The sequence below is a fragment of the Chanodichthys erythropterus genome, chromosome 23 (assembly GCF_024489055.1).
Source record: "Chanodichthys erythropterus isolate Z2021 chromosome 23, ASM2448905v1, whole genome shotgun sequence".
NCBI classification, from domain to species: Eukaryota; Metazoa; Chordata; class Actinopteri; order Cypriniformes; family Xenocyprididae; genus Chanodichthys; species Chanodichthys erythropterus.
The window spans coordinates 3,865,554-3,877,713 of NC_090243.1; the positions used below are offsets into that span (position 1 = coordinate 3,865,554).

At 39.7% G+C, this 12,160-nt stretch overlaps 1 protein-coding gene across 4 annotated transcripts; it reads right to left on the reverse strand.

Moving 5' to 3' along the window:
• Window positions 1-1,403: 1,403 nt before the first annotated feature.
• Window positions 1,404-11,888, reverse strand: pabpn1 (poly(A) binding protein, nuclear 1). 4 transcript variants are annotated; one of them, XR_010893770.1, is made up of 8 exons: window positions 11,411-11,888; window positions 9,878-9,986; window positions 9,537-9,604; window positions 9,302-9,408; window positions 7,109-7,196; window positions 6,587-6,738; window positions 2,681-2,950; window positions 1,888-2,022 (listed from the first exon to the last, which is right to left on the reverse strand). XR_010893770.1 is itself a non-coding variant. In XM_067377866.1 (7 exons), exons 1-7 carry the CDS (start codon window positions 11,543-11,545, stop codon window positions 1,827-1,829), a joined length of 855 nt encoding a protein of 284 aa, XP_067233967.1. In that variant the 5' UTR covers window positions 11,546-11,888; the 3' UTR covers window positions 1,404-1,826. The 4 variants fall into 4 exon arrangements, 2 of the variants coding, with proteins under 2 accessions (XP_067233967.1, XP_067233968.1); XR_010893771.1 differs by having other exon boundaries at window positions 1,902-2,022; window positions 2,676-2,950; XM_067377866.1 differs by lacking the exon at window positions 2,681-2,950 and having other exon boundaries at window positions 1,404-2,022.
• Between the last annotated feature and the right edge of the window lie 272 nt (window positions 11,889-12,160).

The window sequence follows — 12,160 nt, forward strand, 5'->3', positions numbered from 1 at the left end:
TATTGTTCACAGTGCATTGACTAATGTTAACAAGATTTTAATAATGCATTAGTTAATGTTGAAATTAACATTAACAAAGATTATTAAATGCTGTAGAAGTGCAGTTCATTATTAGTTTGTGTTAATTAATGTTAACTAATGAACCTTATTGTAAAGTGTTACTGAAATATTGACTTTAAATGCACTGATACTATTGCATGAGAACTGAACTGAGCTGGATGACATCATCCACCATTTGTGAATTGCCCCTTGGGGACAAAAAAGGTGTTTGAATTGAATTGATAGCTGCTTTATAGATGAATTGAACTCATTGCATAACTGATAAAGATTAATTATTAAACCGAATCAACACTGAATTCATTTCAACTGAATAATGACCGTTTACTCTTGTCTTTTTAGAGCTGCTTTACAGCTGAATTGAATTCTGTTTGCATCACTGTAAAGCTGCTTTGCTTTTTAAATCTGTATTGCTAGACAAATTAAGGTGACTTGACAATCAAAAGCATAAAATTCGGTTACTGGTCTAGCCAAAACATTGACAGGCTTACCACACCTTTTGACCAATAAATCCCCCTTTTTTATGAATGTTTGAGATTTCTGATCATCTTACAGGTCACCCTTTGAAAGGGCGATTTTAAGATTTCCGTAAAATATATTGGCTTATTTTTCCAAAACAACAGGAACCCTGCACAGATAGAACATTTCCAGACTCAACTTTCCAAACTTCCCTGTAGATTTATCAGACCACATTTATGGCTCATACAGCATTACATGTGGTTCATAGATATATATATATATATATATTTTCATTGTTCTTTTCCGAAACATGCGCTTACACAATAAACCGCTGTATAACCTACACATATTCAGCTCTGACACTGTTTGATAGTGTAAATGTGATTTGTGTTGTACGATCACCAAAAAGCAAAGTATGATATAGATGATTGTTTGCTCTTTTATCTGTTGCTGGTTTGAGTGGCACATGCATTCATTTAATGAAGTTCAAAAGACACCCTCTTATGATAAAGAAAAACCGTTTTGCAAATTGAAAATGTGTGCCTTGAATTCATTAAGTTGTGTTTGACCATCACTAAATGATCACTAAGCTTTGCATGAAATCAATCAAATTTATCGCTTTTTTTTTCTAGGGGAAATAGTCTGGAAGCACAAAAATGTATCCATACTTTCCCAGACCTGGAAATGATTCAAATTCTATATTTTTATAAACTGTGTAGGATCCCTGAAGTAAGAAAACAAATATTTCTCAAATTCGGCATGTTGATTATTAGGGCAGAAATTACACGCGTCGCGAACCCCCACCCCCAAGAAAGGCCCAAACACTTCAAGTACTTTTTACACAATGTCTTTTATTTTTTTTCTAATTACAGACTCATGGGTTAAAAATAAAATAAAAAAGGAAAACATCTTTTCTCTTTTCGTCCATACCCACTCCCCCATTCGAAAAAGGAAAACGAACAGAAACGAGAAAACCCTCTGCACACAAATCCCCCTCCCTCCCCCCAAAATAAAAGCTCCGAAGCCCTCCTTAAATAACCGATACCTGTAGCCCACGCATTAGTGCTCCATCGTGCCCTAACTGCACTGTGCACTGAGAAAGACAAGGCCCTAGAAGAACCCTCCCCTTCAACCTCTTCCTGGTCCTGCCTCTCTCACTCACTCGCAATTTAAGCAGCCATTGCTCTATCATGGCTCTGCCTTCACGATATATAAATTTGTGTGGTGGATGTGTGCGGTGTATGCGATGTGTCTGTCTGTATGTGTTAACATGGGCCTGGTGCATCTCAGTATATTTATGTTGATAAAGCTCAGCGCTTGTTATTGTAATAAATGCCTCCCGCAGTGGGCCGGTGGTCGCCCTGTCCCCCTCCCCCTCCCCCCCACACAGAGAGGATTGGGTGAGTGTGCATAGCGGGAGCAGAAAGAGACAGAGACGCCGCCGAGACGGTAGGGGGCGCTGCGGCCACGGGAGGAGGGGTAGTCAGTCTCCACTGGTCCTGAAACCTGAAACGACAAGAAGTGGTCTAATATACAAAGAGAGAGCAAGGGAGAGGGGAGGGGAGGGGGGGGGGGAGCACAGGAACAGAGGAAGGAGAAACTGATGGTCGGGAATGGCATATGGCAGCATGAGACAAAAAAAAAAAAAAAAAAAAAAAGAACTCTTAAAAACACAAAAGAAAAGATCTCAGAGCTCAGGCCATGCCATCTTACAATAGTCGTATGGTGTGGAAGATGGTTCAAGAACAGTAAAACGTAAAAAAACAACGCCGAACTCTAAACCATTGTCGGAATAACACAGGTGGAGGAGGTAATCCGAGTGAGGGATGAACAGGAAAGAAAACAGCGCTGGGGGGAAAAGGGATTCCAGAGAGCACAGACAAATAATAGAGAATATGATCTCAAATAGCACAACTTTGTGAAAACAACAACATTCTTGCTATTAAATTGTTCACATATTCACGGTACAATAATTAAAAAAAAAAAAAGTTAACATTTTTTTTTCTGTTTGCCTTTCTTGAATGCAAACATAAGAGGGGCTGTTTGGTGAGAGAAAAATCACAGCCAGACAAAAGGACACATCTGCAGCCTGAGATTACATCATCATCTTCTCAAATTTAAACAAATGCCACCAAATCTCCCCGACGGCCATATTGTACCTTACCAGGGCGATCGCAACACCTCCTCACACCCACGCGCACACACAATCGCACACTGCGGCCAGTCAGTCTGTCTTTCCAGGAGATGCTCTTTTTTTCTTTTCTTTTTTTTTTTCCTTTTTTGTCTTTTTTTTTTTTCTTCTTTTTTTCTTCCTTTATTGAGAGGGGTCTTTTTTCTTTTCTATAGGGATACGGGATGATAGTAAGGGGGATTTCATAGGGGGGTAGGGAGGTATTAGTAAGGGGAGTACCACGATGTTGTTCGCCCTCGGCCCCTGGAAAAGAGAGAGAAAAAGAGGGTGAGTTCTTTTTTGTGATTGGTTTAAGAAGACGGACACCAATTCACTTTTTTTGGGGTATGAGTGTAATATCAGTAATATGCATTTTAAAGGGCCGTTTGAGGACAAGCTGAACGTTTATGCACTCACGTTACAGGTATACACATAATTCAAAAATGAAATGCAATGTATACCACTCTTCTACGGATAACAAGATTTAAATAGCGATCAATGCAACCATGTGTAAAGAATCCAGTAAATGTTGTTTACTTTAAAAAGGGAAGCTGAGGAAGATTATCCAACAGCAGAATGTGTGTGTGTGCGCATTATATTCAAGCTTTATAAATGGTCTAGTGTCCAGTGTGGGGGGCAGTGAAAACACGCTCTCCCTCTTTCTCTCTCTCTGAACGGGGCGGCTCCTGTGGTCTCTGTAAGGGAGAGATCCTGGGGACATGAACCCTCGGACACATGCACACACAGTTACAGTCAACGACACAGCTTTCCACAAATGGACTGGGCCACAAAGCGCGCACACACACACTCACACACATATATACATCAATAAATGCAGTGGCAGCCAGAGACGCTCGTCATTCACACAAAACCCCCTCCAGGAACAGCCTGCGCTCTTTGTGGCACAGAAACCTGTTATTGGTTGGATTCTAAAACAGTCAATATCAGGCTGCAGGAATGAACCCTCCATTCTGGAAGTGAACACATTGTTATTCATGCGAGGGGGTGAAAATTTACCAAAATGGGATTTTCTGAACTAAACTTGCCTGAGGTCAAACAAACACTTGCCTTTCAGTTATTCAGAGCTGAGCTTGATATCAGCTACATACTCAAACTTGTAGGATCCCATTGGCTAATTATAAAGATATAAAAATTCACAATCATAAGTGACCTAATTCACATCAAAAATATTTGGGTTTAGGATCAAACAAATTCTTCAAACCTCTACAGGGCACTAGCAGCTTCACCCAAAAAAAGAAAGTCAGTGTGACAGTGCATGTACAAGAGTTTCCCAACAAACTAATGTACAAGATTCTGATTCATAAAATGCTTTCACTCCACCAGTTCTTAAAAGACAGGAAATATTCAAATGCTCCCAAAAATCTCCAATTTAAAGTCCTTTATCACACTAGGTTATCAAAACAATTGAAGCCAACAGTAATGATAAAGATACAGGCCTGGTATCACAGACAGAGCTTAGATTAAGCCATGAAAAAGCCTCGGGGTGCTTTCACATCCGGCTGATTCGGAGCGTTTGTTTCCGAACCTGGTGCGTTTTCTCGCTTAGTTCTGTTTATTTAGGCATATATGAACACGGCAATCGTGTTTGGATCCGCACCAAAACAATCGCTCTTAGCGAGGTAGTCTCGGCCCGATAACAAACAAACTCTGGAGGGGTTTAGTTGAGGACAGAAAGCAATCCGACCCAATGGACCAATGAAGCAAGCAGTATCGTAATTCATAACGACAAACGTATTGTATAAAAAGCAGCAATGTCTGATTCTGTGAGTGAGCACATTAGTTATCACCGTTGAAAACCAAAGAGTGCCTCTTCATCTTAAAATGTTGTGTAATTACTCTTCTCGTGCAAGAATGCAGTCCCGACAAAGCCTTGCTTCCTGCTATAATTATGCCGGGAATGACGGATATATTCATATAGTGTTTGCGTGTGTCGACAGTTACAAATAAGCCACAAAAAAACTTGTGGAGTGAATTTGTTAATCATCTTGATGGATGACGCAGAGGAAACTCTGACCCTTAAGAGGACAGTTTTACTCACATGTGACTTGCATAAACACATTTTGGTAGGCTTTGCAATGTTGCCTTATGAAAGCGAACCAAACCAAGAACGAAATACAACTTTATTACAACAAATTAAGCCTCTGTTTCGGAACAAAACATATGATCTACAGATTTGAAAATGCCCCTAGCTAAATTGAAACATTTAAGTAGCTTTTTAAAACGTGCCTTAGAAAAAGAAGACGAAAAAAAAAAAAAAAACATCACTGGTGTGCTTCTTGAGAAAAAAAGAAACAATGGGACTGACATATTTTAAGATATGCCAGAGCAAGTTGCTTTCAGTTAAGACAGCTCAAACATGTATTTTAATCTGGGACTAGGCTTAAGCCTTCTCTGTGAAACCAGGCAATAGAGTGCTAAATCTGTCCAGAGGGCCTAACAGGATTTGGGTTTAGTCCTGAAACCTAGCGAGGTGCCTGCCGAGACAGGACCACAGGCTTTTTTGAAAATTCACTATGTTGATATCTAACCGTTTTTAAGCACAACGCAGAAATGATCTTCACACTGGAAAGCGAAGGATCATTCCATGCTCAGAATCTTACACTGCAGGAGAAAAATGGACCGAGATGATAACGATGTGTGTTTTTAATGGTTTCTGTAATTCTTCCTCAGTTTTCCTTTTAACATGACGACACACAGGGATTTGTACAGAGAGTGCAGACTACAAAAGAGAGCAGTGCATTTCCTTCTCTCCTCACACCCAGAGGCATTAAACAGGAGCATGCATACATACAGAAGACAGATTTCTATACAATTACAAACTAGCACAGAATGCTTTAAAAGGTAACAAGAAAAAAAAAAAAAAAAGAAAGAAAATCAGAAAAGTTTATGGATTTTAGGAAATGTCATGTAAAAAAACAAACAAACAAACAAAAAAAACAATCTTTTGATATGTTTTTTTCTATTAGTAATTGTTCCTGAAATGTTTATATTACAAGACGAGATTAAAGCGATAGTTCACCCAAAAATTATTCCATGATTTACTCACCCTCAAGCCATCCTAGGTGTATAGGATCCTAGTAACCCCTGATGTGATGTATGACATAAGATGTAGGAGTATCATAATTTTAGATGCCTCTCCCGGTTTAAACAAAACAGGGCTGTGCAACAAACTCAGGAAAACATTAAGCAAGTTCCAGAAGTTCCTCTTCTCTTATATTGAAATCCTCTGACATTTCTCTTAAAAAATTCTCTTTAGACTTCTCATTCATGACTGTTTTATTTTGTTTTGCTCTATCCTCTGCGCTTCCATGTTCATCATTACGTCATGCCTCAGGTCAGGGGTTACTGTTTTGGCATAAATTGATTTGCATAGGCTGTCTGCCGGAAGCTAGTTATTTTAGTTTATAAAAGATTTAAATACAGATATTTTTCTTACAAAAACCCATCGCTTTGCTTCAGAAGGCCTTTATTAACCCCCGGTGCCATGTGGATATCTTTTATAAGGAATAGTTAAAACGTTTACTTCAAAACAAGAAGCACCATTTACTACCATTATAAAGCTTTGAAGAGCCAGGATATTTTATAATATAACTCCAGTTGTGTTCGTCTGAAAGAAGATAGTAATATTAACTTAGAATAGCTTGAGTGAATTATGGGATCATTTCCATTTTTGGGTGAATTATCCCTAAATAAATGAATAAATAAAATAAATAAAAAAATAAATAAAATAAATAATAAATATTAAGCATGAACATTTAGAAACACTTATTTTAGATCATCCCCCACCCGATGCGCACACACTTTCACAGCAGCACTCTCTGTCAGGATGGAGCCTGTGTGTCAGTCACTGTCAAACATGCAGGTTGGCATGGAGCTCACCTGAAGGCCCGTCCTCTGCCTCTGGGAGGTGTGTAGCCACTGTAGTAGCGCGCCCGGGACGAGAAGTTTCCTCCCCGTGAGCGGAAGCGGGCCCGAGGGAAACCGCGGTCTGTGGTGCTGATGCCAGGACGATTTGTTCTCTTGGCCCCAACCTGGAACAGTTAGGAAATTTAAGTTTAAAATTTCAAGACTCCAAGAAATTCTAAAATATAGTAAAATATGGTATAGGGCAGGGGTTTTCAAACCTGTCCTGGAGGACCCACAGCACTGCACATTTTGTATGTCTCCCTTATCTGACAAATAGCCAATTTCAGGTCTTGCAGTCTCAACTAATGAGCTAATGAGTTGAATCAGGTGTGTTAGATGAGGGAGATACACAAAATGAGCAGTGCTTTGTCAGTGCTTTATAAAGCATATCTTCTGGATTTCTAGACAAGTAATTTCTATTATTAAAACTCAACTCAGTTTAACATTAACTTTTGAACTTGTCAAGACAATTTGTTATGTTATGCCTCATCTCACCTTAATCTGCCTTCCTCTGAATAAGGACTCATCCAGTGCCATGGCTGTCCTAACAGACTCCTTGTCTGCAAACTCTATATATGCAAACCTGAAACGTGATGAGAGCAAATGATCATAAGGGCAGTCAAGGTCAATTAAAAAGAGCAGCAAAGCATATACTGAATCTGCTATGAATTATTTATTGTTCAACACAAATATATACATGGATTCATGTATCAGAAACCAAGCAAGCATACTGTAAAAGATTTATTAAGATGACAGAAAACGGTGTTCAAAGTAGCTGTGATTAAAGCATTGCATCAAATGTTACCCCATGCAATGGCCTGGCAAATTATTAATGGGAACAGCTTGAAAATACTGTGCACCAGAATAGCACAAAGCTAAAGAATCTCACAACTCACAGTCTCAATTCCACATATAAATAGCATAAAACTGCACCACATAAAAGGCCATAATTATTACTGCAATGTTCCTACAGATACCTGAGTGGCCATGCACAAAAATAAACAGCCGTTATATATATACATATAGTTACACAAAGCTAAACTATATATATAGTTTAGCTTTGTATAGACAGGTTAACATTTATTAGACCACCTGTCTTAAAGAGAAAACCCAAACATTTGAGGATTCTGTCAAAAACATTTTAAAACTAAATATTTTGTCATTTATATGATTCATAACTGAAACTAAATAGTCTTTATTCACACATAATAAACAAATATATATATATCTCCTTTGGCCTTGATAACAGCTTGCATTTTTGCTGCCATTGTTTTTATGTACTTTCCCACAGTCTCTGTTGTTATTGACTCCCAAATAGTTTAGTTTTACCCAAAGACTTGCTTTTGATTAAAACTTTTGTGATATCTATCTTCGAATCCATTATATTGCAACAATTATATTTTAGCATTAGAAACACTACTGCGACTAAAGAGCTTACACATACTGGTGTGGATTAACCATTACAGAAACATAAATTATTTTGGTAATCACCAATAGGGAAGTGCGAGATTAGCAGACCAGTCAATTAAACGATACTGCTGCTGCTAGTCGTTTACACAATTTTTTTTGCACATTCAATGTTTTGCTCTATATTTGCTCTATATAGGCTACGTTTAAATTACCTTCATGTTAATGTTACATATTGAAATTAATATATTATTTTGAAAAAAGTGTATCTGCAGCGGCAAACAAAATCATTTACCATTTTACCATTTTGCATGCGTTGGTTTTCTCTGTGGCGCTCGCATCAGGGTTCAGAGATATGTCCGATCAGAAGATGAGCAAGGTGAGGGAGTAGGCTATTTTGAAAGCCTTGCCTACACAACTTTCCCGTTTTCTTCAATGTCATATAAAACTAGTATGACAATTAAGCTTGCTTAGGCTTGTTATACTACCGGCTATGAGGGGCAATACGATATGAAATTTATCGGATTAAAGGAGAAGCATGAATGAAACTTACTTGACATTTGAGCAGTTGCTATTCAACATCCTAACGAAGTAAATACAGTTAAATAATGTAGTTGTCAGTACACCTAGTTTTTCTTGCGATTTTTGCCACCTGTCATGTGTACAGATAATGTTCATACACAAGAAGCGCGCTCAAACCAGGACACGCAAGTGGTTGCCGAGGTAATGAACAACAATACCTTAACGTGCTGACTTATGTGGACTAACTTTTATTTGAGGTAATCTGTTTATAATAAGCTATTAGGGGGGCAGGGTTAGACTAGTTGGTTGCAGAATTTCTGTTTAAACGGTTATGAAATTAGTCGTTGCGCACATCCCTAATCACCAATACTGTTAATTTAGGGCAGCTGTGGCATAAATCACATTTTATAATTATATATATTTTATAATTATATATATTTTTTTTATATATATATATATTATATATGCCTAAAATCTGAAGAGGAAAAAAATGCTTAAATTAATAATTTGTGCTTAATCTAACTAATTTTTATTAAACAATACTTCTTTACTAGTATCACAGCCAATATGCCTCAAATTCTCGATTTGTTCATTATTTCAGAGGCTGCTGTTCAGTTTGTGGGTTAAGGTGATGCATCAATGCCCTCTCTAATCCTACAGTGGAGCATACGCTGCACAAGAGAACAAGAAAATGAGACGCCCAAAAAAAGACGAATGCCATAGATAGGAAAGAGAAACGGGCGAGAATGCATGAATTACCCTTTGGGGTGTCCTGTAAACTTGTCACACAAGATGGTGACTCTGTTTACGGACCCACATCCGTGGAAGTGCGCCTCCAACTCCTCTGCCGTCGCACCATAATCCACCTACAACAGACAAAATCTAATCATAACCACTTCTAACATCAAGCATACCTCAGAAAGCATTACCAAATTGCAATGAATTATATGAATACAGCTTATAACCATGTAGGTATGAGAATAATTGCCCATACATTTCCAACGTAAATAGATCTCCCATCGGCTTCCATCTTCTCTTCAATGGACATAATGACAGGGCCAGCTGCAAAGAGAAAACACTATTTCCACACAACTCCAAAACCCAGGATTTATCATAGAAACCACATTGTCTGCAAGGTTACTGCAGAGCTTCGCCTCTGAAATCTAGGTTTCGCTCTGTTTCTAGTCATATCTCTATTGACCTCCAGTGCTAGTTATTCTTCTTCTCCTAATGCGGTCTTATTCATCAGCACTGTCTGTTCTGCAGTGCTCCCTTTAACTCAATCTTCCCAAGACTTGCCCGTTCTCCCTCCCTCATTCATTCAGTCTCACTTACCAGGTGGAGGACTGAGATTCATCTGTTTCTCCACCTCGTTCTGTAGCTCCTTCAGTTTCTCTGCCTCCTCCTCCATCTCTCTCACCCGGGCTTTAATTGCCTCCAGCTCCTGAAAAGGCAAATGAACATTCATATATAGATCTTACCCAAAAAACACAAAATATTAGACATTTAAGGAAATTGTTATTACATATTTTGCATAACTAGATCCTGTTATACGAGTATGTGATTTTAGTGTGCCTGATCTATATCTGCATCAGTATCATGTATCATTTTGTCACAATCATTCATTCATTCATTCTCACCAGATATCATGGAGACAGCATGCACATGCACTTTTACACACGTGATTATGCACTGAGCGCTTTCAAACCATTTACTGTCCAGTCAGCAAGACGCCCTAAACATGATGCCATCCGTGCATGCATTGTTGTGCGCGAGAGAACACACTTTTGGTGTGTATTCACACGCACGCACACAAGTTTCAGCAGTGCTGCATTGCAGGGCAGTGGGAGTCGCTTTGGATTGCTTCTAAAGTAACACAGCATGCATGTGATGGCCCCTTTTACGCAGTTAAAACAAGATTTTGCATGATACGATCTAACATCAATAACCGATTAGGATACACAAACAGCAGCATATTATAAAGTAACCAATGATTAAATACGACCCATAAATAGAGCATCATTGCATGATGAAATAAAGTAGACATGCATTCAGCATTCAAATGCATGACCTACTCCAGTTCCAATAACGTTAATGTGCATGGAGAGAAATGCACCAGCCCAGCCCTAATGCCCCATCTCCATCACACACACAAAAACCACCAACAAATTATGCAATACATCACGAGCGGCATTTAATCTCTAAAGTACATCGAATAAAAGGATCACGGCGATGCAGATGTGCATGACATACAGCGTTCTGCCCAACGATAACTCTGCAGTTTTCCTTAATGTTAGCAATTCGATGCAAAATCTGAAAATAAAAGCCTCTCACGCCTTTTTAACATGTCACACACGTCGCATAAAGATTTATTCCATAGCAGAGGCCAAAAACACTCGCACGCAATTACCAACGCGACTTACTTTTTCACGCCACAAATATTACTGATCAGAAAAGAGGCGTGTTTACCGTGAGCCGTCTGCTTCTTTGCGGATGGACCCACACTGCTGCGGCTAATGGCGGCCTGTCCTACCCTCGCCCCTGTCTCTTACATCTCCCGTCGCGCATTTTTGCGATGAAGATTTTTTCCCCCCGCTAGGTCTACAGATCTGGCGCAGAGGAACCCAGACCAATGTTGCGCCAACATGGCGGCCAGCAGCACGCATGTCACTCACTAATTCTACTGCACTGCGTGAGCCACAATGGCGGACAAACCGACTTGGCAAAACCGGTTTCGCGTTGACATGATTATTTGCTTTACAGTAACGATTTTTTAAAAATGTGAGGTTAGAGAGGAAATTAGGATGGAAACTTTTACAAAAAAACGAAATTAGTTGTTAAAGCGGGTATAATACGTCCTTCACTTACCGGATCTTCAATAGCGGCCTCTCCCTCGTCTAATCCAGGTTCTTCATCGCCGGCGCCTGGGTCTTCAAGTTCTGAGTGACCCGGGTCTGAGTCCAGCAGAGACTCATCTGCCAGTCCGTTACCAAACTCCGCCATCTCCTGATTCCCGGTGGTCCGACGCGCCTCGTGGCTAAACTACAGGCCGCGACTCTCGCAGGGGGGAGCAAGAGAGAGGGGCAGGGGAGGGAATAAAAAAACGGCGGAAAACGCCGCTCACTAAAGTTAAAATGGGGAATAAAAGCCCGCCTCGCTTCTTCTGGAGCTCAAACGTGTCCTTCAGCGAAAAACAAAAACCCCAACACTATTTATCCAAATATAAATAGGGTTCACTTAGTCAATATGTCGTACTTACTACTCTATTTACATTAGAAGACAAATTCAGAAAAGCAAATGTGTATTCTTCGCGAGGGCTCGTGTGTTCCAGAACAGAAATGGAAGCCGTGGGCGGGGATTCTGAGCACTGCAGGCGCACTATCGAGAGGTGATTGGATAGTTCCGCTCTTCAGACACGCCCTCTCAACGTATCGAGAATGGGTATTGGTGTTCTCTTGGGATATTTTACTGCGCTCGCCGCTTAGACTTTACTACAGCGACTGTGATTGGATGAAAGTAGTGTCAATCACGGCTCACAGACCACCTTTAGTTTGCAACGGTATTTGTATCGGATTAGAGCTACTATGCAATGTTGCCATGTTTCCACAATATAATCCA

Excerpts from the sequence above, each read along its gene's own strand:
- pabpn1 (XM_067377866.1), bottom strand. The coding sequence starts at position 11,545 with ATGGCGGAGTTTGGTAACGGACTGGCAGATGAGTCTCTGCTGGACTCA. Across the intron at positions 9,605-9,877 it reads GAATCTCAGTCCTCCACCTG|CTGGCCCTGTCATTATGTCC; the intron begins GTAAGTGAGACT and ends TTCTCTTTGCAG. Across the intron at positions 6,739-7,108 it reads TCAGAGGAAGGCAGATTAAG|GTTGGGGCCAAGAGAACAAA; the intron begins GTGAGATGAGGC and ends TAACTGTTCCAG.